General features: G+C 40.5%; 1 protein-coding gene across 1 annotated transcript in view; it reads right to left on the reverse strand.

The window, feature by feature from the left end:
- Window positions 1-835: 835 nt before the first annotated feature.
- The window catches only part of RAB22A (RAB22A, member RAS oncogene family), a 33,459-nt gene continuing 11,857 nt past the window's right edge, over window positions 836-22,437 (reverse strand). The window contains exons 4-7 of the mRNA XM_038369331.2: window positions 18,379-18,450; window positions 18,174-18,280; window positions 10,362-10,471; window positions 836-9,064 (exon numbers count right to left, since the gene is read on the reverse strand). Of these exons, the coding sequence (XP_038225259.1) occupies window positions 8,967-9,064; window positions 10,362-10,471; window positions 18,174-18,280; window positions 18,379-18,450 (387 nt within the window). The 3' untranslated portion in view covers window positions 836-8,966. The remainder of the gene's footprint in view (window positions 9,065-10,361; window positions 10,472-18,173; window positions 18,281-18,378; window positions 18,451-22,437) is intronic.

Below are 22,437 nucleotides of genomic sequence, written 5' to 3' on the forward strand. Positions count from 1 at the left end.
TTGTCTTGTGTTGCTTGGTGTGTGCACCTGCAACAAACATTTATCTTTTAGATGGAAAATGGTAGGTGTAGCATTGTTTTTAAAAATTATATGTTTGAAGTATTACTAGTACTCACTTTTTCCTTGGGGTATTTCCTACAACCTTCTTCCTACACACTATGCTGTACATACTGAGATGTAACAATATTTCTGAGGAGTTCGATAGCTAGTGAAATTGTTGAAACCAAGCCAGCACATTTATAAAAACATTTTATTAATAAAATGTTTACACCTTTTTTGCACAATACATCACATTGGTAGTGATTTTGCATGTTATTACATTATAAAAGTTTATTATGAATGATTAAGCTGAAACAAAGTTGTTTACAATATGCTAACTCATTGTTTGCAGAGTATCTACTATAACAATACAAACTATAAAGAGAGATCAGAAGTCTAGCTTTCTTCATTAGCATCTACAAACCAACAATACAGACTTACTGTGTACACTCTCAGGACCAGCCCAAGAGAAGACCGTAAAAAAAAAAAAAAAAAAAAAAACCACACCCAAAAATCAAGTCTCAAAACATTCATAAGCTTGGCAATTCATTCTTACAATATTTCATCACTAGTAATCAGACTATATTTCATGCAATGAAGCAATGGTTGTAAATTTGTGCACTTTACAGTACTACAAATGCTTTTGTAACTGTGATCTTAAATTTTGTTTTAATAATGGATGTTCAATAAGAAGGCACAGACCTTTTAACCCTTACACCAGGTTAACCCCCAACAGTCTTTAGAGGCAGAACATTCTGAAGAAGGACAAGAATTGCTGGTACAAAGATTAATTTTTCCCATTTATGTTTACAGACCAACACTTCTTATACTGTAGGAATTATATGCTTAATCAAGATTTTTACTTTTGTCCCCTAATCACAGGAATTTAAATGCTTACCTTTTTTATTTTAAACTAAAAAATCCCCTAAGACATGTGGAATGATTTCTTCATCCGAATAATAATAATAAAAAAAAAAACATTTGCCAATGTATTACACATTCTATATAGGTCTTTATACTGTTTCCATCACTGTGCACCATGAGCACATGGTGTGCCACACACAGTATCTGTCAGCCTCATTACCCTGTATTCAAGAATACAAAAGTTAATCGTTTGTAAGTCTTATTAACAAAGTCTTGCAAAACTTTACACATCCTAGGTGAGTAATGCTTTTGGCAAAGGAGTAACACTTTCTACATCATCCCAGGAGGATGTAGATGTATGTGTCTTGGCCGCCATGTTTTCACAACAGTTTTGCAAGGCAGTACTAATGAATTACCATTTTGTTTACAAATATTTGCTGCTGTGGCAGATGTTTCAAGAAGAAGAAAAAAAGATTTGCCAACCCTTACAACTTGAATCCCTTGCAGCATAGTGCAAGATGCCAAGAAAATGTAATAGGTTTAAGGTACAGTACAGCTTCATGGAAAATACAAATCATAACATGGGTAAAAAAACAAGACAAAAGTAGAAGTGAACTCATCTTCACTCACTACTCAAGTAAAGGGTTAAAATATGTCCAAGAGCAATAACTGGATGGAATTACTAGAAAGGAAAGTTAAGGCTAGAGAGAAAAGGGGCTTATCTTCCAACATCTGAAAAATTACAGTACATATGCAAAGAAGGGAAACAGGAATGGAGCGAAGAAAAATTAAATGACATCTAAAGACAAAATAAAAATACCTTTTAATAGATTCAGAGGTAATGGGTTTCTTCCATAAAAGTGAAGACCAATTCTGGGGATTATAAAATGACCAACTCCAAGTTCTTAGATAACACAAAGGGAAAGTCAACAATAGTTCCTTTTGGGAGAATGCCAAAATTCTGTACGTGTCCTGGAATTTGAGAGTTTCAACAAATTCTGTCAAAATCTTTAGAGGTTAGATCATATGCCTCATGTAGAGAAACTCACAGGTGAGGAAGAGGGGCACATGGCAGCCACTCAGGTCTCCTCCCCTACTTTCACTGGATCACTCTACCAGTGGAAGTGAAAAGAAAAAGCCAACGCTCAGTCTTAAAAATCTGATCCAATTTTAAATAGTTATGCTCATACTAAAGGTTGTCAACATTAGGAGCAATATTTCCAGAAGCCTTCAGCATTTAGCTACTGTTATTGTTGTCAGATGGAGAATTTTTGAAAAATCTGCCCACTTCATTTAGGCACCTACATGCAGCTGAGCTCTTGAAAATCTGGCTCTAAACCATACTCGGATCCAGAAGATACAGCCCTACAATGTAGATTACAGTATGGAACCATCTGTTAGAGTCTCAGAAAAAGTCCTGCTGCCAGTAAGGATTTCAGGTTAAAACAGACTCTGGCTTCAATTCTATCTGGAGGTTTTCTGCCAAACACCCTCTACAGGATTTCCTTTCTATGACACTGCCTGGATAAATTTCAGGAAGGTCAAAAATGTATAACTAAGTTCGGCATCTTTGGTTCCAGTTTATTACCAGGAAGAAGATCTGCATTTATTTCTCAACACTCGGAGAATCAGAAGGCATTTTTCGAAAATTAAAGGCAAGTACGATTTGGCACATGGATTCTTACACAAGAAACCGAAAAATGCTGTTTCAAGCTTGCTTCCTCCCACAGGTTGGAGCCATTTGACAAGGCATCTGCCGTCACATTCTTTGGGGAGAAAGAACAGCTGACAGCTTACAGATGTTTTATTCTAGAAGCCATATTTTATTTTTGCCTCAAACATCCACATGCCAACATCTCATTTCTACACGCAACAGGTTTTTTTTGTGGTCTAATAAAACATACAGCTGAGAATGTAAAATGAACATTAATTTTGTCAGTTTTCTTTGTAGAATTTTATAGTGAGCTTTTATTTAGTTTGGTTCTGGACACATGGTTCTTCTATTAAGGGATTGACTGTAGCTCCATAAGAATGCATAAAGAGAATACTATTTATGAACTCAGACTGCTAGAAGAGTGCAAAATCAGTCTAGACATTTATTTAGTTCTTATCTCTGTGGTTTTGGATCAGTTTTTTGGAAGCTTCCAAGAACCTCAAGTGAGTAACCTGAAATTATTTCAACAAATAAGATGTGGTCTGGGATGGTGCTGGTAAGAGTATGTCTGTGCATAATCCACATTCTTGCCTCCCCCCCCCGCACCCTCTCTTTTCTTTTTTTTTTTCTTAAAGTATTTGCTTTGAATTTTTACTTTTGTTTAGTTATTGCTATTTATGAGCAAGGCTCACTAAAGGAGAGATAGGCCATGGAGTTCAGACAGCATCTCCTGTAAATCTGCAATTCCCAAGGTAGTCAACACAGCAAAAATATAAAACCTCATTCTCAATAAATACTAGAGACACTTCCACAAGGAGGGAAGTCATCCAAACATCACTGATAAAGCTTCTTTTCCCCCCCACCATAATCTTAAGTGTTTTATATCATGTTTGTCTCCAGTAATATTAAATAAGGAATAGTTTAGATTTAACACCTTCATGAAGAGCCTGTCGAGGATAGTTTTTAAATTATGTAAGATATACACCTTGAATGATTTTACTTTCAGCAACTAAATTGAAGGCTTTACCATCCATGAAAGAAATGGCCCCCTGATGAGAGCTGGCAGTGAACAATGAATGCCCAGTCTCCTGACCAATTTAAAGAATGATGTTTCCAAAACACTATAGCGACTATCATATTTTCCAACTACACTATTTTATGGGAAGTGAAACACCCGCAACACATGTGCTTGTATTAAAGTTATATTCATGTTACATATAGCCCACATAAAAGGGGTTTATTTTGCACAGACTACCCCCATCAAAAACATTTAAGGACCAGATCCTGTAGCACTTCAAGCAGAAAGTATTACTGATTTCACTGGAAGTTAAGGGCTGCATCAATTTAAAGTTTAAAGACAGGCAAGACAAAAATAAGCTAGTAATACAAGATGTGGTTTCTCTAATAAGCTTCAACAAATAGCTCAATAATTTTAACTTCTTGGCAGCAAAAACTGTTAACTCCCAAGAGAACTCCGATTCCTAGCTTCCAGAGCATTTTCAATAATCTTGCCTCTAGAAAAAAACCCAGGAATGTTTCTGCCTTTTGTTAAAGTAAGTAAACTGGCAGAGCATGTCCATTTAGAGGCTTAGCAGGAGGATCTCAGCAGATACACACAAACATGGTACTGTAAAGCCACATACATCAGAGAAGCAGTTTCTAAGCATATATTTGGGACTGAAGAGTTCAGTTCATTGTAGTTTTGCGGGGTTTTGCCCCCGCCCCAAATTTAGGAGCATGCTTATCTAGCTCCCAAAGCTTTATCTTAGACATGTCAGCCAACAGTTGCTACACTTTTGTACTTCATTTGAACAAGTCATCAGTCTTGTCCACAGTCTGAAAAAAGAGCTGAAATGTTTCCACTTTGTCAGTTTCAAAAAGATGCATAGGATCATTACAGAAAGACATGCATTGTGCTACACAAAGAATGTTACTTTCATCCATTATTCAAATCGTACCTCAAAAAAGTCCATTCCCTTTGAGACTATCAGAGGCTAGATTTTCAAGAATGCATTTCAGCCATTTAAAAAGTTGAGACCTTAGACGTATGGAGCTTCTAATCTACTTCAGAGAAGAGAGAGTTTTTAGAAAGTCAACTAGAACCAGTGATACTCAATACCTCCAAAAGAACAGACTAAAAAGTTATTTAGGGACAAAAATGTAAGTAACTCACCTGAACACTGTGCAGCACATATGAAGGCTACATCTACAGTAGAAACTTCAAAGTGCTGCTGCGGGAGCACTCCCACAGCAGCACTTGAAGTGTGAGTATGGTCACGCGTGAGTGCTGGGAGAGAGCTCTCCCAGCGCTCCTGGTAATCCACCTCCATTAGGGAAGCCTGTCCACACTAGCGCTTTAAAGTGCTCAAAACTTGCTGTGCTCAGGGGCGTGATTTTTCACACCCCTGAGCCAGCAAGTTAGAGCGCTATAAAATGTAAGTGTATATAAGCCTGAAGAAGAATTTGCAGGAAAGCTATGTAGCTCTGCCAGAGATGAAACTGCAACAAGCCAAACACTCAACTACATGGATGTCTTTGATCCAGGGAGACGTTTACTCATGTAATTGTATTTCGGCATCCAGATTATTGACAAGTGAACACTCAAGTTGGGATCTGGGATCAAAAGAATTTAGATCTCAGCATACTGACACATTTTAAACAAGCATGATACTAACAAGACACTTTGTCTCAGCTAATGTTCATGGAAGTATTTTTAGGTAATCTGATAACAAAGACATGGAAATGGTCAAGTTAAGTCTAACAATGTGTGATTCAGAATCAGAAGACAACTGCACAAAGGGGAAAAAATCTACACTGATACCTCATTCAAGTTGGTAGAGATATAGAGAAATTTCACTTGTGTAGATTTAAAAAAGTAAAAGGAAGAAGAGTTACGAGGCATCAAGATTTAGTCAGAAGAGGAAGGATATAGGACTGGCTTGTTAGAGAAGACGATGTATTAATCTTAGTCTATCTTGCCAGTGACCAAATTTACTATATGCCAAACTGTATTTGGAAAAAACAAATGCTGTCCAAGGAAAAAAAACCCCTCTTTTTGGCCATCTCTCAAGTTTTTAAAGAATTGCTAAGAAGAGATATGGCTATATGGCTTCACTGGATCCTGACTGGGGACTCTACTGTAAGACTATTACTACAATTCTAGAGTCAAATATCTTCTTTTCAAGTAATGCATATTTTATAAGTGTAGTTAAGCCAGTTATTCTCTGCGAGGAGACAATGGAGTTTAAACCTATACTTTTAGGTGCAAGGACACTGAAGTGATAATTTAGAGGGTATGAATCTGTTTGCGGCTCCCTGAATGGATCTTCTGCATGAGAGATGTTATTGATCTTTCACAGATATTAAAAAAATAAATATGCTGTTCAGTGTCTGGAAACTTGTCAGATTTACAATAAAATTATTATGTTCAAACACTATTAATAAGCCTGAAGAAATCCAAGGCAGGTGAACATATTATATTAAAGATAGTAAAGGTACCTAATACTTGGTGTGGAATGGGGAAGGAGACTTCTGAAGCACTGCCAACATCAACAGCTTGCAGGTAGAACAATGACACCATGCAACCATGTGATAACAAAACATGGTACGTAGTAGCAGCTTGACAGAACCTTCTGTAAGTATATACTGAATCTTATCTTTAGATAAGAAACTGGAACAAAAAGCAATTATTTGTAATTGAAGGGTACAAAATATTTTCAGTGTGGGGTTACAGTGATAACACAAGATTACAAAACCAGCATTACAAAATGGTGAGCTGATGCTTCCAAGTAAACACCCCCCAACCCTAAAAGAGGAATATATTTTTTTTGTTATCCTGAAAGAGAACTCTGCTACAAAAGCATACTGAATTGCCAGAAGAGTATACTGCTTGACTTCTTTTTAGGACTAGCTTTGAAATCAAACATTTTTTAATCTATCTTCATTAAGTGGATAACTACATCTCGGTCTGTTATTTATTAGAACTCTGCCAGTTGGTTAACCGAAGACAGAGCAAAACTTTCAAACAAGTTTGGCGTTCAATTATTGCCATTGTGCAAGGGCTTTGAGTAACTGTATGCAATTAAGTTTCAGAGTAGCAGCCGTGTTAGTCTGTATCCGCAAAAAGAAAGAGTACTTGTAATGTTGATTACAAAACTATTAAACATTTCAGTCCGATGAAGTGAGCTAGTAGCTCATGAAAGCTTATGCTCAAATAAATGTTAGTCTCTAAGGTGCCACAAGTACTCCTTTTCTTTTTGTATACAATTAAGTGGTCAGTTGCTAGCCTGCTTTGATATAATACTGTATCATAGCTTTTACAAAACTATAATCTATTGCTTCAAATGCCACACAAAGATTTCAATTGTATTATTATATATCTCTATCTATCTATCTAAGGGCTGAACCATGCTGCACACCAATACATAATTATTCTGTCTTTATTGTAAGATTCTCTGTTAGGGCAAACCAGCCTCCATTTATGTGCATGCAACTTTTTGGGCACACACAATAGACTTTATATGCTCATAACCCATCTGCACATGCAGGAAGTTTGAGCATGTGTATGCTATTGCAGCAAACACAAGTGCACACTCAAAGGACTGCATACCCACAGATAGAGGCCACATTTTGAAATCTTGGTCTTAAGAAGTTTTAACCCCAACATTTCATTAAAGCCTATTAACCACATTCAGAATACGCTTTCTAGCACACCAAGTTACAATAATAGCAAAATATTTTTGCTTGAGGATAGCTTTGAAACAAGGATTCTGAGTATGATTTAACCTGAAGTATAAGCTGTTTCATTTCCTACTTATTCTTTGAAATCTCCTTCAGCTAAAATACTTAAGATTGCAGAATGCCAAATTACAAATCGGGAACAAATATCACAGACATGGCTTTAACTTCAATATCAAAAATTAACTCAAATATTGAAAATACTTTTCCTTTAAAAAATAAGAAGTTCTCTACTAGCTCTGGAGGAAACTAAAAATAAATAATGAAAATAGCATAAAAGGATACGGTCAATTTATAGTTTAATATAAAATGTAAGAAAAACAATACAACATAAGCGAAAAGCTAATTTGCTTAAAAAAATGCCAAGTAATTAAAAAGTTATTTGGGCTAGACCCAGGAACCAAGAAGTAACGATCTACGCTACCATACATGACTTGGATTTGGTTTCCTGTTTGTGTGCCTAGCCAGCAAGGATTGGGTGTACTGCAGAGGTGATCTGCTCAATGGACAAGCCACATGCTTCACCAACAGCAACATCTACCAGCCATTTCAAGCAGAAATGCAGATGTGATAGGAGGGAAGCATCACCCAATCTTCTTCTGGAAGAGGTCACTGCAATGTAAGATCTCACAAGCAGGGATAGAACTGTTGGAGATCCCCAGGGACTCTGTCAATGGGTGAGGAATGGAAAGATTGAAGAAAGCTGATTTTTCAACTGCTTTTACATAATTTATAATACTTTAGGCATTGGTCTCATAAATATAGTACAAACACTTTACACATGCAAAGCAATAAAGAACTTTCCCCCAAAATATTAAAGTCTTACTAGAACTATTGATGGCATCTGTTGTCAGTCAGTCATGCTCAAGTTTAAATTTAGAAAGAGTTTCATCTAGGTTCTCTTCCGCCACTATTTTTAACAGTAAAAATGCTTACTAAAACAAATAGGTGCTTATAAATGTATCAGTTTGCCTTTAAATGATTAAGCCAGAATGAAATGGTAAGATTGTCTATGGTTTAAAATTCATTGCTTGTTTGTTCATATTACTTTTAAATAAAAAGTGCAAGTGGGATCTGGGGACTGGATGGGCTGATTTGCTCATTTTTAATCAGTAACTTATTTTGTAGCCATCTACAACCAATTGCCTCACTGTACTTTGGATTAGCTACAATTATATTTAAAATAATACTCATTATAACAATTGAAAGGGTAGGAGAATAGACTTATGATTAAAGTCACTATTTACACAGGGCTGTTTCTTCCCCCTTCCTCATCCCTCTGGACCACAAAAGTGCTCATTTCCCTTTTACAAAAAAAAAAACAAAAACAAAAAACATTACATATAATGTTGATTACAAAACTATTAAACATTTCAGTCCTACCATCCGTATGTCGACATTCCTTTCATGCAAGGCCAAAGAACTAATGATGGATTCCCTTTGAATACAAGAGACACTATACATGTTGTATAAGTAAACAGGTTGACATTATCACAACTGCAGTCTCTTCTGTGAGCATACAGATGTCAGATGAGCTGGTCCATTTTTTGTGGGACCTTGAAGTATGAACATCAGGCAGATAAGTTCTAAGACCAATAATGTATACCCAACAAACTATTAGCTTCCAAGACCACCTACTTTCAAAACAAGTCTCATTTTCTAAAAGTATCAGTCAACAACAGCTGCGTTTTGTCACTGAAGGCTGTCTTCTAAGTTTGAAGCCCTTACCGCTAGATGGGGGGTTGGTGTCAGTTGATGGAATTCTATGACCTATAAAGAAGAAAAAAAGAAGTTTATAGCAAGAGTTACATTAATTATTGAAACTACTTTTACAGAGCATCGGATACCTGCAAAAGCATTTAATCCTGTGAATTGGACTTTGGAGGGAGCCCCTCGGAAGGGCAGGTTCCCTTTTCCTGAATAGATATGGGGCTTTAGGACTCCTCATCCCTGCACTGGCCCCTTTCTCTGTGTAAAAGTGCCAGAGTAGTGTTTCAGATCTCACCCTATATCCCTAAGATTAATGCTTAAAACAACATGATCTGGTTTGGCATTTTTTCAAGCATCAACATTTATTCAAAATCAACTAAAAGCATAAGAAAAATAGCTTCCTGATTTCCTTAAATAGTTATAAAAGAATCTAAGTTGTAGTTAAAGTAGTAGTAAAGAAAATATTTAACTACTTCCATGGAGTCTTTAAATTTTTTTAGTTTAAAGTAAAAAACATTAAATAGCTTCACAATCATTTGAAAGCTCTGATGTGTCTATGAAAGGATTGCCTCTAATTTTATACTGTTTACTTGACTCAAAAGACAAAGCTAAAAGAGATATCTGCACATAAGTGTTCAGTGTTTATTATAGCCATCTGAATTACAACTCAAATCCTCACTATAAGAATGCAGTACTGCACTATATTCCCTTGTGGGTACTGTTTGCATTTCTTCCATGTAAGAATCAATTTGGAATAATGTAGAAAAAAAGTGTGGTCTAATCGAGGGACAGGGTTATCAAAAATTTCGTAAAGGGAATCCATACAAAAATGCTTTGTTTTAAATCACATTTAGTAATTGTGTGATAATTACACAATTACTACTCCCCATTAGTAAGTTATGCTTTGGATAATACATTACCCTAATCAAATCTAAACACGGTACTCTGACTGGAAATACTATTTCCCCTTTTATATTTGTGAAGGTTTTGGTATCCCTCATGCATTCCCTTCACTCACCCTTCAGTGACCTTGATCTACTAATTGAAACATTCACCAACAGATAGGGTAAGATGACACTGACTTTTATGACAGTGACCTGCTTGCTATTTATCCAGTGATGTGGATCATCATAGTAGGTTTAGAATCTCTAGGCAGAAGCTTTTAGAGGTCATAGGAGGACCAGAAACCAGCAGATCATCTTGCAATCTTGTATCCCTACGAGTGGTGACAAATATGAACCTAACGTTCTCTCAGCAAAATAGAACTACAAACTAAGGCAGTAGTCAATTTTCTGCTTAGGCTTCCTTCAGAGAGAGAGAGAGAGAAAAAAAAAGTGTTAACTAAAGAAGTACTTACTAATTTCTATAAAGAGTTCATTTATGTTAATTGCATTTTTAGCACTGGTCTCTACAAATATGGCATGGATGGAATCTGCATAGTCTTTAGCGTCTTTTTCCATGACTTCTCTAAAAAGGAAAGAAAACATTGTGAACAAAAAGTAGAAACATTAAATTATCCCAATTTTAGAAAATTGGCTCGCTACTTAACAGTAATTTCAAAAAGTGATTTTGTGTCAACTGTTTGGCATCCTATTCCTCATGGAGCAGTCAATTCCTATCCTCAGCTCTTCTTTTACATAACCCCCAGGACCAGACAATAGCGTGGCCTGAACAACAATATTTGGACAGCACCATCATATAAATTCAACAGCCACCACCATTTTCCTCTCTGGAAAATATGGATGTGTTTTCTTCTTAAAAACGCCAGAATGCAGCTCTGAAGTCAGCCGAGGGGGAAGGGAGGGCTTTATTCTCAGAAAAACAGCTCAAATTATAGGAGAAAAACACGTTACTTCTAACATCCATCTCATTCAGTATGAATCCAGACTTTGCTTACAAACCCTAATATCCTGCAACACAGCAATGTTCTGTACAAGCAGAGTTTAAAACGTTCAGATTGTACAGACAAAAGAGACAGGAAATGAAAAGGTTCCCATAGGCATCTAAGCCATACTATGCAGCACACCCTATATATTTTATGGTAGATATTTAACACCAATGTCAAGCTTCTCATTTACAATAAATGTGAGTAGAAAATACAAACAAATTAATTTTGCTTTGAGAGGTCAGGAAACTAAAGTTAACTAGGAAAAAAAATGGTTACCTACCTTTTCGTAACTGTTGTTCTTCGAGATGCGTTGCTCATGTCCATTCCATTCTAAGCGTGAGCATGCCCACATGTGCTGTCATCAGAGATTTTTGCCTTAGTGGTATCGGAGGGTCAGCAGTGGTGCCCCCTTAGGTGCCGTGCTCATGTGTTGGTATATCAGGCGCTGCTGGCCCTACGTCCTCTCTGTTCCTTCGGATGGAGCGACCACTAGTGGTGAGACAAGAATGTCCTGCTGAGGCGATCTGCAAACATGTTCCTAGTCCTGGGCAGATGTGTGACTACCAGATGAATAGCCTGCTGCACACAAAAGTCCTAAAGGTGGAACGCTTCTTGGGAAAGGGTCGGCGACCTGGCTCCGCCCTGCCTGTTGATGTAATACATAGAGGCAGTATTGTCCGTGAGGACCTGCACCACCTTGCCCCTTAGGTGGAGTAAGAAAGCCTGGCAGGCCAGGCATGCTGCTTTGAGCTCCCTGACATTGATATCGAGGGCCAGATCGTCTCACAGCCGGCAGCCTCGCATGCTGAGCTCGCCCAGGTGTGCTCCCCAGTCTAGGTCCGAAGCATCCAAGATCAGGGTCAGCAACAGGGCCAGGGCTGCGATGGGAACTCCCTGCAACACCAACCCTGGGTTCATCCACCAATCCAGGGACGATAGATGTGACCGGGCACCTTGACTATTCGGTCTAGGATGTGCCTGTTCGGAATGTAAACGGACAGCAGCCTCCCTTGCAAAGGCTGGAGATGGAGCAGGACGTCACTGACTACATATGTACAGGAAGCCATGTGGCCCAACAACTGCAGGCAGGTGTGAGCCATGGTGAGTGGGTTGTTCTTCATATAGGAGATCAGGTCTGACACAGCCTGAAAACGTGCCTCCGGAAGGAAAGCTCTGGCTCGTGTGGAGTCAAGAACCATCCCAATTAACTCTATTCATTGGACTGGCCTTGAGGTGGATTTTTTCTTGTTTACCAATAGGCCCAGGTTGCGGCAGATGGAACACACCAGATCGAGGCTTCTCTGTAGTTGTTCCCGAGACCTGCCCTTAATGAGCCAATCTTCAAGATACGGGAAGACCTGGACCCCTCGATGTCTCAGGTAAGCGGCCACTTCACATTTTGTGAAGACCCTTGGGGCTGATGAAAGGCCAAAGGGGAGCACCGTGAATTGGAAATGGCATCCGCCCACTATGAAACGGAGGAAACGTCTGACCTTAGAATATGGAAATAAGCGTCCTTCAAGTCAAGGGTGGGGTACCAATCTTCTGGATCCAGGGAGGGGATGGAGGAGGCCAGGGAGACCATGCAAAACTTAAAACTTCTTCAAAGACTTGTTGAGGTGTCGCAGGTCCAGAATGGTCTGAGGCCCCTCTTGCTTTCAGAATTAGGAAATAATGGGAGTAGAACCCCTTTCCTGTCACATCCCGAGGGACCTCCTGCACCGCCCCAGGCGCGGGAAGTTCTCGACCTCTTGAATGAGGAGTTGCTCATGAGAAGGAACAGGAAAGAGGGTGAGTGAGTGGGAGGGTGGGGTGGCTGAAAACTGCAGGGTGTAGCCTTGTGACACTATGTCCAGCACCCAGGCAGAGCGGTAGGAACAAAGAGTCAAGGAAAGAACGGGGTAGATCCTGGGAGTTGACTGGGTGGTGGGGGTCGCTCTCAAGTGCACCCTCAAAATGAGTGCTTCTGGCCCCTGGAATGCTTAGCCGGGCCGGGCTGCTCAGGTGAGTGGCAGGAGGAACGGTGGCGATGGTTGAAACTTATGTCCCTATCCCTTCCTCTTGCAGATCCTGGATGAGGCTGACAAGGCCTTGGCGGCGAGGGCAGCCAGACCCGCTCCTGTGCAGACTGCTGGGCATGCATAAGCCGCAAGTGAAGGGTGGCCCAAGTGTCCTTTAATCCATGCAGCCTCGCATCCACCTGCTCTGAAAAAAGACCGTTCCAATTGAATGGGAGGTCCTGGTTCGAGGTCTGCATCTCTTGGGAGAGGCTGGCGGTCTGAAGCCAGGAGCTGCGCCCCATAACCACTGCTGAAGCAGCCACCTAGCTGCAGAGTCAGACACGTCCTACGCCATTTGGAGGGAGCACTTAGCCACTGTGACGCCCTCCTCCACCCAGGTACTGAATTCTTGGGCTAAACCTTGCGGGAGGTACTCCTTGAACTTACAGAGGGAGTCCCATAAGTTAAAATAGTATCTGCCTAGGACGGCCTGATGTTTTGCCACCTGGAATTGTAGGCTATCAGATGAATACATTTTCCGCCCAACCAAGTCCAGTTTTTCCGCCTCTTTGTTTTTAGAGAGTTGAGCTGGTGTGCCCCTGCTTGTCTTTTTCATTGGCTGCACAGACAACTAGTGAGCCCGGGGGAAAGTGGGTATAAAGATACTTAAATCCTTTGGCCGTGACAAAGTACTTCTTTTTGGCCCTTTTGCAGGTGGGAGGGATGGATGATGGGGTTTGCCAGAGGGCCTTGGCAATTTTGAGGACTTCATCATGCACTGGTAGTGCGACATGTGCAAAGGTAGAGGCTGAGAGGACATTGAACAAGGTGTCTGTCTGCTCGGCCATCTCCTCCACCTCTAGGCCTAAGTTCTTAGTCACCTGTCAAAGCAGGACCTGGTGTTCTTTAAAATCGTCTGCTGGGCTGGCCCTTAGGGTTCAGCGACCGCCTTGTCCAGGAACGAAGACAACAACTATACCACCAGGGGAAGCCCGGGGAGTATCTTCTCCTTTGGTGGAGGGAGGTTTAGGGGTGGGTGCAGTCTCCTCTGCCTCAACCTCTTAGCGCACCTCATGCACTCAGCCCAGTGCTGCCAACTGATGCACCTAGGCGGTGGCAGATGAGCGGTGCAAAGGGGGCAACGTCATGACCAGCATTCCCCATGCACTCCAATAAGGCCACAGTGTTGGCCACTGGCCATGCTGCCAAGGCAGTGCCGTTGATGTCGACGTGTCCCCGGGTGCCCAATTGCGCTGGTGAGGTCTGGGTGAGGGGCTGAACTGCCCTTCTTTGCGAGAGGAATTCCCTCCTCAGTGGGGCTGTTGCTGCCTGAGACCGGTGCCTGAAGCAAGAGGATTGGTGCCAGTATCAAGCGGACTAGTACCAGTGGGACCGGAGACACGACGGGGAGTGCTCCCACAGGGCAGGGGACCGAGTTCTGTGCCAAGATGATGACTGACAGGAGGGCCAACAATGCTGGTAGTACAGAGACTGGTGCCTCCCTTTAGGCAGTCTGTGCTGAAATGACGGGGACAGTGACCGAGGGCTGGCGACTGAGGGCGAGTCCCAGAGGATCTGGGCTGCAACTCCAACGATCTGCGGTGCAGAGGTAGAGATGCTGTCTTGTCTTCGGGGGGGGGGGGGGGAGGGGGGATCAGTGGTGCTCTACTGCCCCCTGAGGGTTCTTAGTGGCTGACTTGCCCTTGTGGGGAGCCTTTGCCATTTCCTGTGGCACGTGCTGTGTTGGTGGTGTGGGCGGAGGCCTCTGCTCTCTCGGCGCCGGGGGAGCTTGGGAAGGCATCGGTGCAGTCAGGGGTCTGGGTCCCATACCACTCCTGAGAGTTGGTGGTGGACCTTTTAACGGGCTAAGAGCCCCAACTGGGGAGGCATCTATACATGGCTCCAGAGTGTCCAGGCAGCCCGAACTGGGTCTCTTGCCCAATGACCCATGACTCTTCTTGCCTGATGCCAGAGAGCTGTACTTCCTTGCTTTCTTTTTGGGCACCGACAAAGAGGAGCGGAGTGGGCGCTGGGGGTGCATAGAGGCCAAGGTACTTGGCGAATCTTGGTGGGATGGCTTGGAAGCCAGACGAAGGGCAGAGTCCAGGAGGACAGCTTGCAAACGAATATCCCGCTCTGAGTCCTGGGCCGAAAGTTTTTACAAATATGGCACTTGTCCTTCACATGTGATTCCATCAAGCACTTGAGGCAGCCATTATTGGGGTCACTTACAGGCATAGGCCTGTTACAGTCCATGCAGGGCTTAAACCCAGGAGACCGGGGCATGGTCGCCTGGGGCAAAGTCCCCTCTGGGACTATAACTTTAATCACTAACTACACTTAAGTACTTAACGCTAACTACTATAAGGCCCTAAGGCTAAACTATTTACAAGGCCCTAAGGCTTGAAGTCAGAGACGAAACCGCTAGCCCTTGCTATGCAAGAAAGGCACTCCGACTAATCACCATGGGCGGTAAGCAGGAACTCAGAGGGGTGAAGGGCCGGCAGTGACTGTTATACAGATGCATGAGTGCGGCACTCAAGGGGGTGCCACTGCCAACCCTAGGGATACCACTAAGGCAAAAATCTGATGGCTGCGCACATGGGCGCATGCACACCTAGAATGGAATCGACATGAGCAAGCACTTGAAGAACTATTAATGCCACATTACTGCATTATTTTTGCATTCAGTTGTCTTTTTGTTCAGTGTGCACTCTGTCTTATCTAGTCAGGCTCTAGTCAGCAGTTCTTAACATACATTGAGAAGTGCACTCTTCAGGGAAACATGCATGCTCTCAACCTCCTGAAAGCAATGCAAACTCTTAGACTTAATGAAATTGTCTATTGTCAATACTCAGTACAAATTTTCAAACACATCAATAACCTTATTGATATCTAACAATTTTTTTCTCCAAAATTGGTGAAGGATGTGCTTCTCTCAAAGGACTATGTTCCAAGTTTCATATTCAATTGATTCCAATTTGTCTGTGTTTTATAAAATATAGTGCACAATAGTCACGCGCCTGCCCCAGAAAAATAAACCCAAACAACAAAAAAAACAGCAATACCTGAGGCTTTAAGAGAATACTTCCTCTTAGGGCAGATACCAAACAAAATTTCAGCCAAAAATGGAATTAAAGCAAGTGCAAATATAATGGAAACTTTTCTGCAACTTTAGTTACCATGTGATTGGCAGTAAGTGCTAAAATTCCTAATGTTACAATGCTATTTTCACATTACTCCTGGAGGAATTCTGCGCTACTGCATGCATGCATAATTAATGAGCCATGCATATTTTAAAAATTTTTTGCACAGGAAAAAAGCTTCTGCTGAAATGTTGCTGCAGTTCCACCTTTTGCCCAACAGAGGGTGCTATGTTGCAGGAACAGCAGCAGCTCCTGGCCACCGAGGGAAGAAAAAGAGCCTGCCTTCTTCACAGCACCTGTCAGGCCAGGTCAGGAGCTATGAGGAGACAGACAGCGTGGGGGGCTGGGGGAAAATCAGAGGGGCTCATAAGGGTTAGTGGGGGAGGACAGACTGGGGTAGGGGCTGAATGGGAGTGGAGGCACAGGACCACGGGGGGGGGAGGGAGGTGCAGGGCCACATTGTGATGGGGGAGGGGGGCAGAGCTACAGGAGAGTGGCTGGGTGGGAGGGCAGGGCCACATGGGGGTGCAGGGATAATGGGGATGGGGCAGATGCGCCTGACTGAATGGGAGAGGCTAGGGGTCAGACAATGTCTGCATGGGGGGGAGCTCCTTAACAATCCCTCTCCGCCCCCCAAAAATACTTGTTCCATACTTTTCCCACCCATACCCAACAACGCTCCAAGTTCACACCCAGGCTCCCTCCCAGCAATTTACTCCCCTCTCTCTCAGCTCCTCCATTACCCCTGACTCTCCCAAGCCTTTTGCACTGCTTCTGAGGGGTGCAAGAAATACGGTTCTATATTGTAGTTTAACTGAATTACTACTTAGAGCTCTGTATTAAGATGCCTAGTAAGGAATCTATTTGTGAAAAACATTTCTTGAATTTTTTTGTTGTACATGTTGTTATGGACATACTTGCTGACAGCTTTTTGAAATAAATGACCAAAAATAATGGAAACTGGTGTGATTATATTGTGTTATTTTGACAAATAAAATATACAGAATCTTAAAATACTGTGTGCAGAATTCTTAATTTATTGGCGCAGAATTCCCCCAGGAGTATCACATGTAGATTTAAATAGTTTATATCTTAAAGTTATAATTCTAGTCAATAAAATTGAAGATTCTAGAGTAGCATGTACACTGCATATGGCAGCAAAGTCCTAAGTCAGACTGCCAAAAGTCATACAAAACCATCAGCATTTTAAGTATTACACTCATTAAAGTTCAGGAGTCCTGTCACTCATCAGTTTCAATGGGGAGTAGCATGTTCACACCTTATGGTGTTATCAGGCCCCAAACCATTAGGAGGGATAGAACTATGTTTGGCTTCACCAACACCAAGGACCACTGCAAAGCATGCAGTATGTGTCTTACAAATATTTAGCTTTTAGTTATTTACTTCATACCATTTCATCCTTGGAGATTATAAACATGTTTCTTAAAGGTTTATATTGGTGTTCTTTAGGTAACTGAAATTTCAGTATTTTTAAAAATACCAGGTGACTGAATTTTGCAGTCCCGTCTCCCTTGGGATCAATGTCAACCAACTTTGCAATGGCTCTTTAAAAACATATCCACCTGTTTTAGCTGAGACCCCAGCTGTGGTAGTAAAATATAAAACAAAGGAGAGGTCTGTGAGTAGGTGCCTTTCCCAACCTGCTCTGAAAAGAGTCCACGTGCTATGTAGAATCCAAACTCATTCCCTTTTTGGGGCTTGACTTCATTAACCAAGACATCAGTAATAAAGAGGTTGAGTTCAAACCTTTTCCAAGACTTGGCTGCCTCTAGAATTCCTTCCTCAGGACTTCATCCCATGTTCTAGATCCACTTTCCCCAGAACAGCTCCTACCCTCTTTTATATTGGTGGGGGTAACAAGGTGCCTGAATCAGCAAAAACCACTTAAACTTTCCCAGAAGGATCAACATTTGCTAATAAGATGAAGTGTTACAGACACTGCAAGCCTTTCTAAAATGGGCTAGACATCTCGTACTAGTTTTTAAAAAGACTTGCATTTTTTAATTACTATATATCTTTCATGGCTTGGTAAATCCCTTAATATTCCTAACAAATATTTAGTACCATCGCTTTGTATCTGAACTTACACCTGCACTGGACTGACATCAATTTACCTTACATCATTAAGGTCACACTTATTTCCTGCAATAGCTACAACAATGTTTGGAGGTCCATGTTGTCGAAGTTCTTTCACCCAGTTCTTTAATGTTGAGAAGGTTTCCTGGTATGGAGAAGGGAGACAGAATTAAGATTCAGAACTGGCCAAACAAAACATACATGAGTGTTGGTTTGCAATATAGTTCTATAATCTCCTCTTACCTCTTTTGTGATGTCATAAACTATAATAGCTGCTGCTGAGCCTCGGTAGTACATTGGTGCTAAAGCACGGAACTGTAGGGAGAAACATCATATAGAATGGATTTAATACTGTGGCAGAGATCATGTGGCTCATTGACCAGTTAATCCAATTTTCACTGCCCTAGTATAGGAAAAAGAGTTCTGGTTAGTGGAAAATGTATCCTTACATTTACAAAGACTGCCAGCAAGATATAAAAGCTTCATATGAAGCAATCTTAGCCAAAGGCTAGCCAGTGAATACTTTTGGGTGCTAGTAGTGCAAGGTTACTATAGTACAATGGACTATAAATAAAGCCATATGACGACAAACAAAATTTGAGTTTAATCCAAATAAAGCTGGTAAAGAAGTGGTTTAACTCCCAAAAGAAGGCGGAGTAGAACTATAATTTAAACCTGTAAACCACTCTGTTCCTCCAAGACCACTCACTGTTAAAGAACTCCATTTTCTGGTTACTATTCAGGCAGTCTGTACAAGTTCATTTAGATGTGGATGCAGGAGAGAGGTTTCCGTTCCAAGCCTCAGCTTCAGGGATAGCAGGAATCTAGTACAAGTAAGAAGAGGGCTGCTTCTATTGAAGATAGAGTATACTGCTGAATCTTATAGCAATGACTAATCTTTTGTGAGAGAGGGGATTAAAAGAAAGGATATAAGAGACTGGAGCAATACAGAATGTCAAAGGCATGAAGCAAAATTCTTGGACTCGTGTTATCTTAGTCTCTAGTTCATAGTCCTCAGAAAAGCCAGGTTGCAAAAGCGAAATTACAGAAGGAACCCTGACAGTTATGTGAGATATGGAATGGGTCACCCCCATTAAAAAAAAAAAAAAAGATAGCTATACAGATATAGACAATACACACAGGATATATGCCTAATTTTGAACACTGAGGGAGAGAAAGGGTGGGGTGAATTGAATACATTTCTTCCTTTTTGAGATACTTTTCCTTCTGTGGACATGAGTAAGAAGAACCAGTGTACATTATTACCAATCCAAAACATCCTGAGAATGGCATAAAAGTGAGATAAAAAAACAAAAGACAAACAAACAATGTTGTGTTCTTTTTATTTACCTTCTGGTATTTAGGATTAATGTTTTCAAGCTTTTCCCCTTCAACCAAAAGAGAGTTAGGGGGGAAAAAAAGTGAAGGAAGAATAAAAGCTGAGAGAGTCTCACAATCACTTGACCCTTGAAGCAAAGGCTTTAGGAAACACACCAAATATAAGACTTGCAGGAAATCTCAGGACTTAGCAACACTGACAATTGCTACAAATCTGAACGAGCCTGCAGTACACAGATCAGGCCACTATCCTTGCACGAATGCTACTTGCTTTTTTTCTGCATAAGAAACTGCAATGGTTACTTTAACACATGCTTTGCATCTAAAACAGTAGTTATTTTAGAGTGCCGTGTTCAGAAATTCTGCTAAGGTAAGAAAAAGCAAACAACTCATCTAGCACGCTGAAGTGTCAGTGGAAGAACAGAATAATTAACTGATAGATGCAGTGTATTGATGTATGGCTTTATATACACTACTTACTACTCAATAAGAAATCTATAAAAATAAAAATAATGAAGACAATGTAGCTTTTTACAAAGACTTATTTGGTTATAATAAAATACTAGTTTCCTTTTGGTTAATATAGTTCAGCTGAGAGCAGTTCTCTACATCCTAAAAATCTCCTTTGTTATAAAACAAAATCCCAGCCCATTTAGATTTGGCTCACAATATTCTTCTTTTGAGAATAAGCCTTTACACAAAGTGCACAGAATGAAAATACACGTTTGACAGGTAGGAGGGAGAAAATGTGTGATGCACCCAACTCATCCAGAAGGGTGAAATATCCCCCTTCCCCCCCATAAGTACTTAGAATGGAAAGGGAAACATATTTGATAAACCACTACGTGGACTATTTGACTACCTGGCTTTTTGATGTCTATTTATATTGGGGGAAAAAAAATCCAGCTTTCACTTGCTGATCTTCTATTACTCATTTCCTGCCTACTAACATTTTGATTTCTTTTCTCACCTAGGAATAGTCAGCAGTTAAAAAAAAATTTTCCCTTTAACAAAACAGATGTTTCCAGAAACTACATTTTCTTTCAGCTGTCTGTTCAAAGAATTCAGCTTTCTCGCACTGCAGCCCAACTCTGATTTGAGCTTTAACACAGAATTACCAGTGAGCGTCAGTATAACACAAGAATTTGGCAGCATGGACAATAGACAAAACTAAGATAGTATGAAATTGCCTTCAACCACTAACTTTAGTCAATGAAAGAGAAATAGTTACTTCTGACACTTGAGCAGAAGTGCCCCAAATGAAGTGTTAAATTTAAGTGTGATGCAATCCAAAAATGAAAGCTTCCATTAGCATGAAGAGAAATGGAGTAAATAAATATGGACTGGGGGAGGGGAGATGCCAGCTAGTCAACACCACACCAAATTAATGTTTTCTGCATTTGGGTTCCAAGACATCAGAACTTATTGGAAATACAGTTCTAGAATGACTAACTGAAGTAAAGAGTAGGGTGAGGGAAAGAAAGAAGAGGGAAAAATATCTTGACAGCAACTGATGTGTTTTCATTTTTAAATATGAGGCCTTTATTTGTAATAATGGAAGCAGACATTGAGATATTTTAGTGCCTTAGAACGCTGGAGGTTTTTCGCCTTCCTCTGTAGCATGGGGCACAGGTCATTGAGGGAGAATTCTCTGCTCCTTGAAGTCTTTAAACCATGATTTGAGGACTTCAATAGCTCAGACATAGGTGAGGTTTTTCGTAGGAGTGGGTGGGTGAGATTCTGTGGCCTGCGTTGTGCAGGAGGTCGGACTAGATGATCAGAATGGTCCCTTCTGACCTTAGTATCTATGAATGCCAATTAAGGCATACTTTACATGTAGTCAGTGATCCTCTAACTTACTGTTTAAATCTGATTAAAAAGTTTGAACTGGCTATCAATGGAAATATACCCAACCTGAATCAAACTGCTTTACAACAGAGACAGTGTTAGTCACAGAAAATCTGCATTTCTAAAGTCCTTGATTTTTCCCCCTCCTTGTTAAATACAACAATTCAGGGACATCTGTGGGAAATAAATTTACATCAGGTGAAATATTGTGTTCTAGCTTAAAAAAATCAAGCTGTTTATAATGACAAGGAGTTGTGCAACCTGCTGAAAAAGAACTACTCACTGATAAGCCTTGGAAGTGCATTGTTAAAATACAGCAAATGGTAAAACTAAAATATGGGGAACAGCAGATGATACTGGTTGGGAACTCAGTAGTTCATATGGACCACCACACCTGTGTTTTAACACTGTGCTCAAACCCTGATGGCTGAGGTCATATGTGGTTTGATGCCAGTTCTTAATAAACCTGAGAAAGCCAATAATTTATCCAAACTGCAAAGTGTGTAGCGACTGTTATAATTTTTGCTGAAGAAGGCGCAGAAACAGAAAACTGTCATGGAAGTTTCAGGGCACGAGAGTCACTGATAGAACTGACTAGCAGCTTTGATCAGTCCTTTCTGTAATTGGTCCATTCCTAGCCAATGTTCTTAACCTTTCATTTTAAGGCACACCAAGTTCCTTTGCTGTACAAAGATTCTGCAATAAGATTTTCTCCACACTGTATTTTTTTGACTGTTCATAGCCATCTGTGTTAAAGTGAATACAAATTAGATCTTATCTGGCAGCCGTACAAACATTTTTGTAAAGGAAAAAAAAACAAAAAAAAAACCCAGTACCAGTATTGGAAAACAAAACAGAAAAAAAAAAGTTTCAACTATGGTTGTATATGAATAAATCCTGTTTCTGTGATGCATTACATTATCACTATCTCTTTAATCCTTACAAGACTTAGCCTTTTGAACCTGTAAGCATTGTCCAAATTAAGTTCAGGTAGTATGTAATTTTCCCCTTAGAATTTGTATCTTGCAAAAGGAGAAGATGCACAAGTGATTAACAGTGTCATTTATTATTATCAGAGTGGTCTTACAAATCATTGAAAACTTGATATAAAATCCA

The sequence above is a fragment of the Dermochelys coriacea genome, chromosome 13 (assembly GCF_009764565.3).
Source record: "Dermochelys coriacea isolate rDerCor1 chromosome 13, rDerCor1.pri.v4, whole genome shotgun sequence".
NCBI classification, from domain to species: Eukaryota; Metazoa; Chordata; order Testudines; family Dermochelyidae; genus Dermochelys; species Dermochelys coriacea.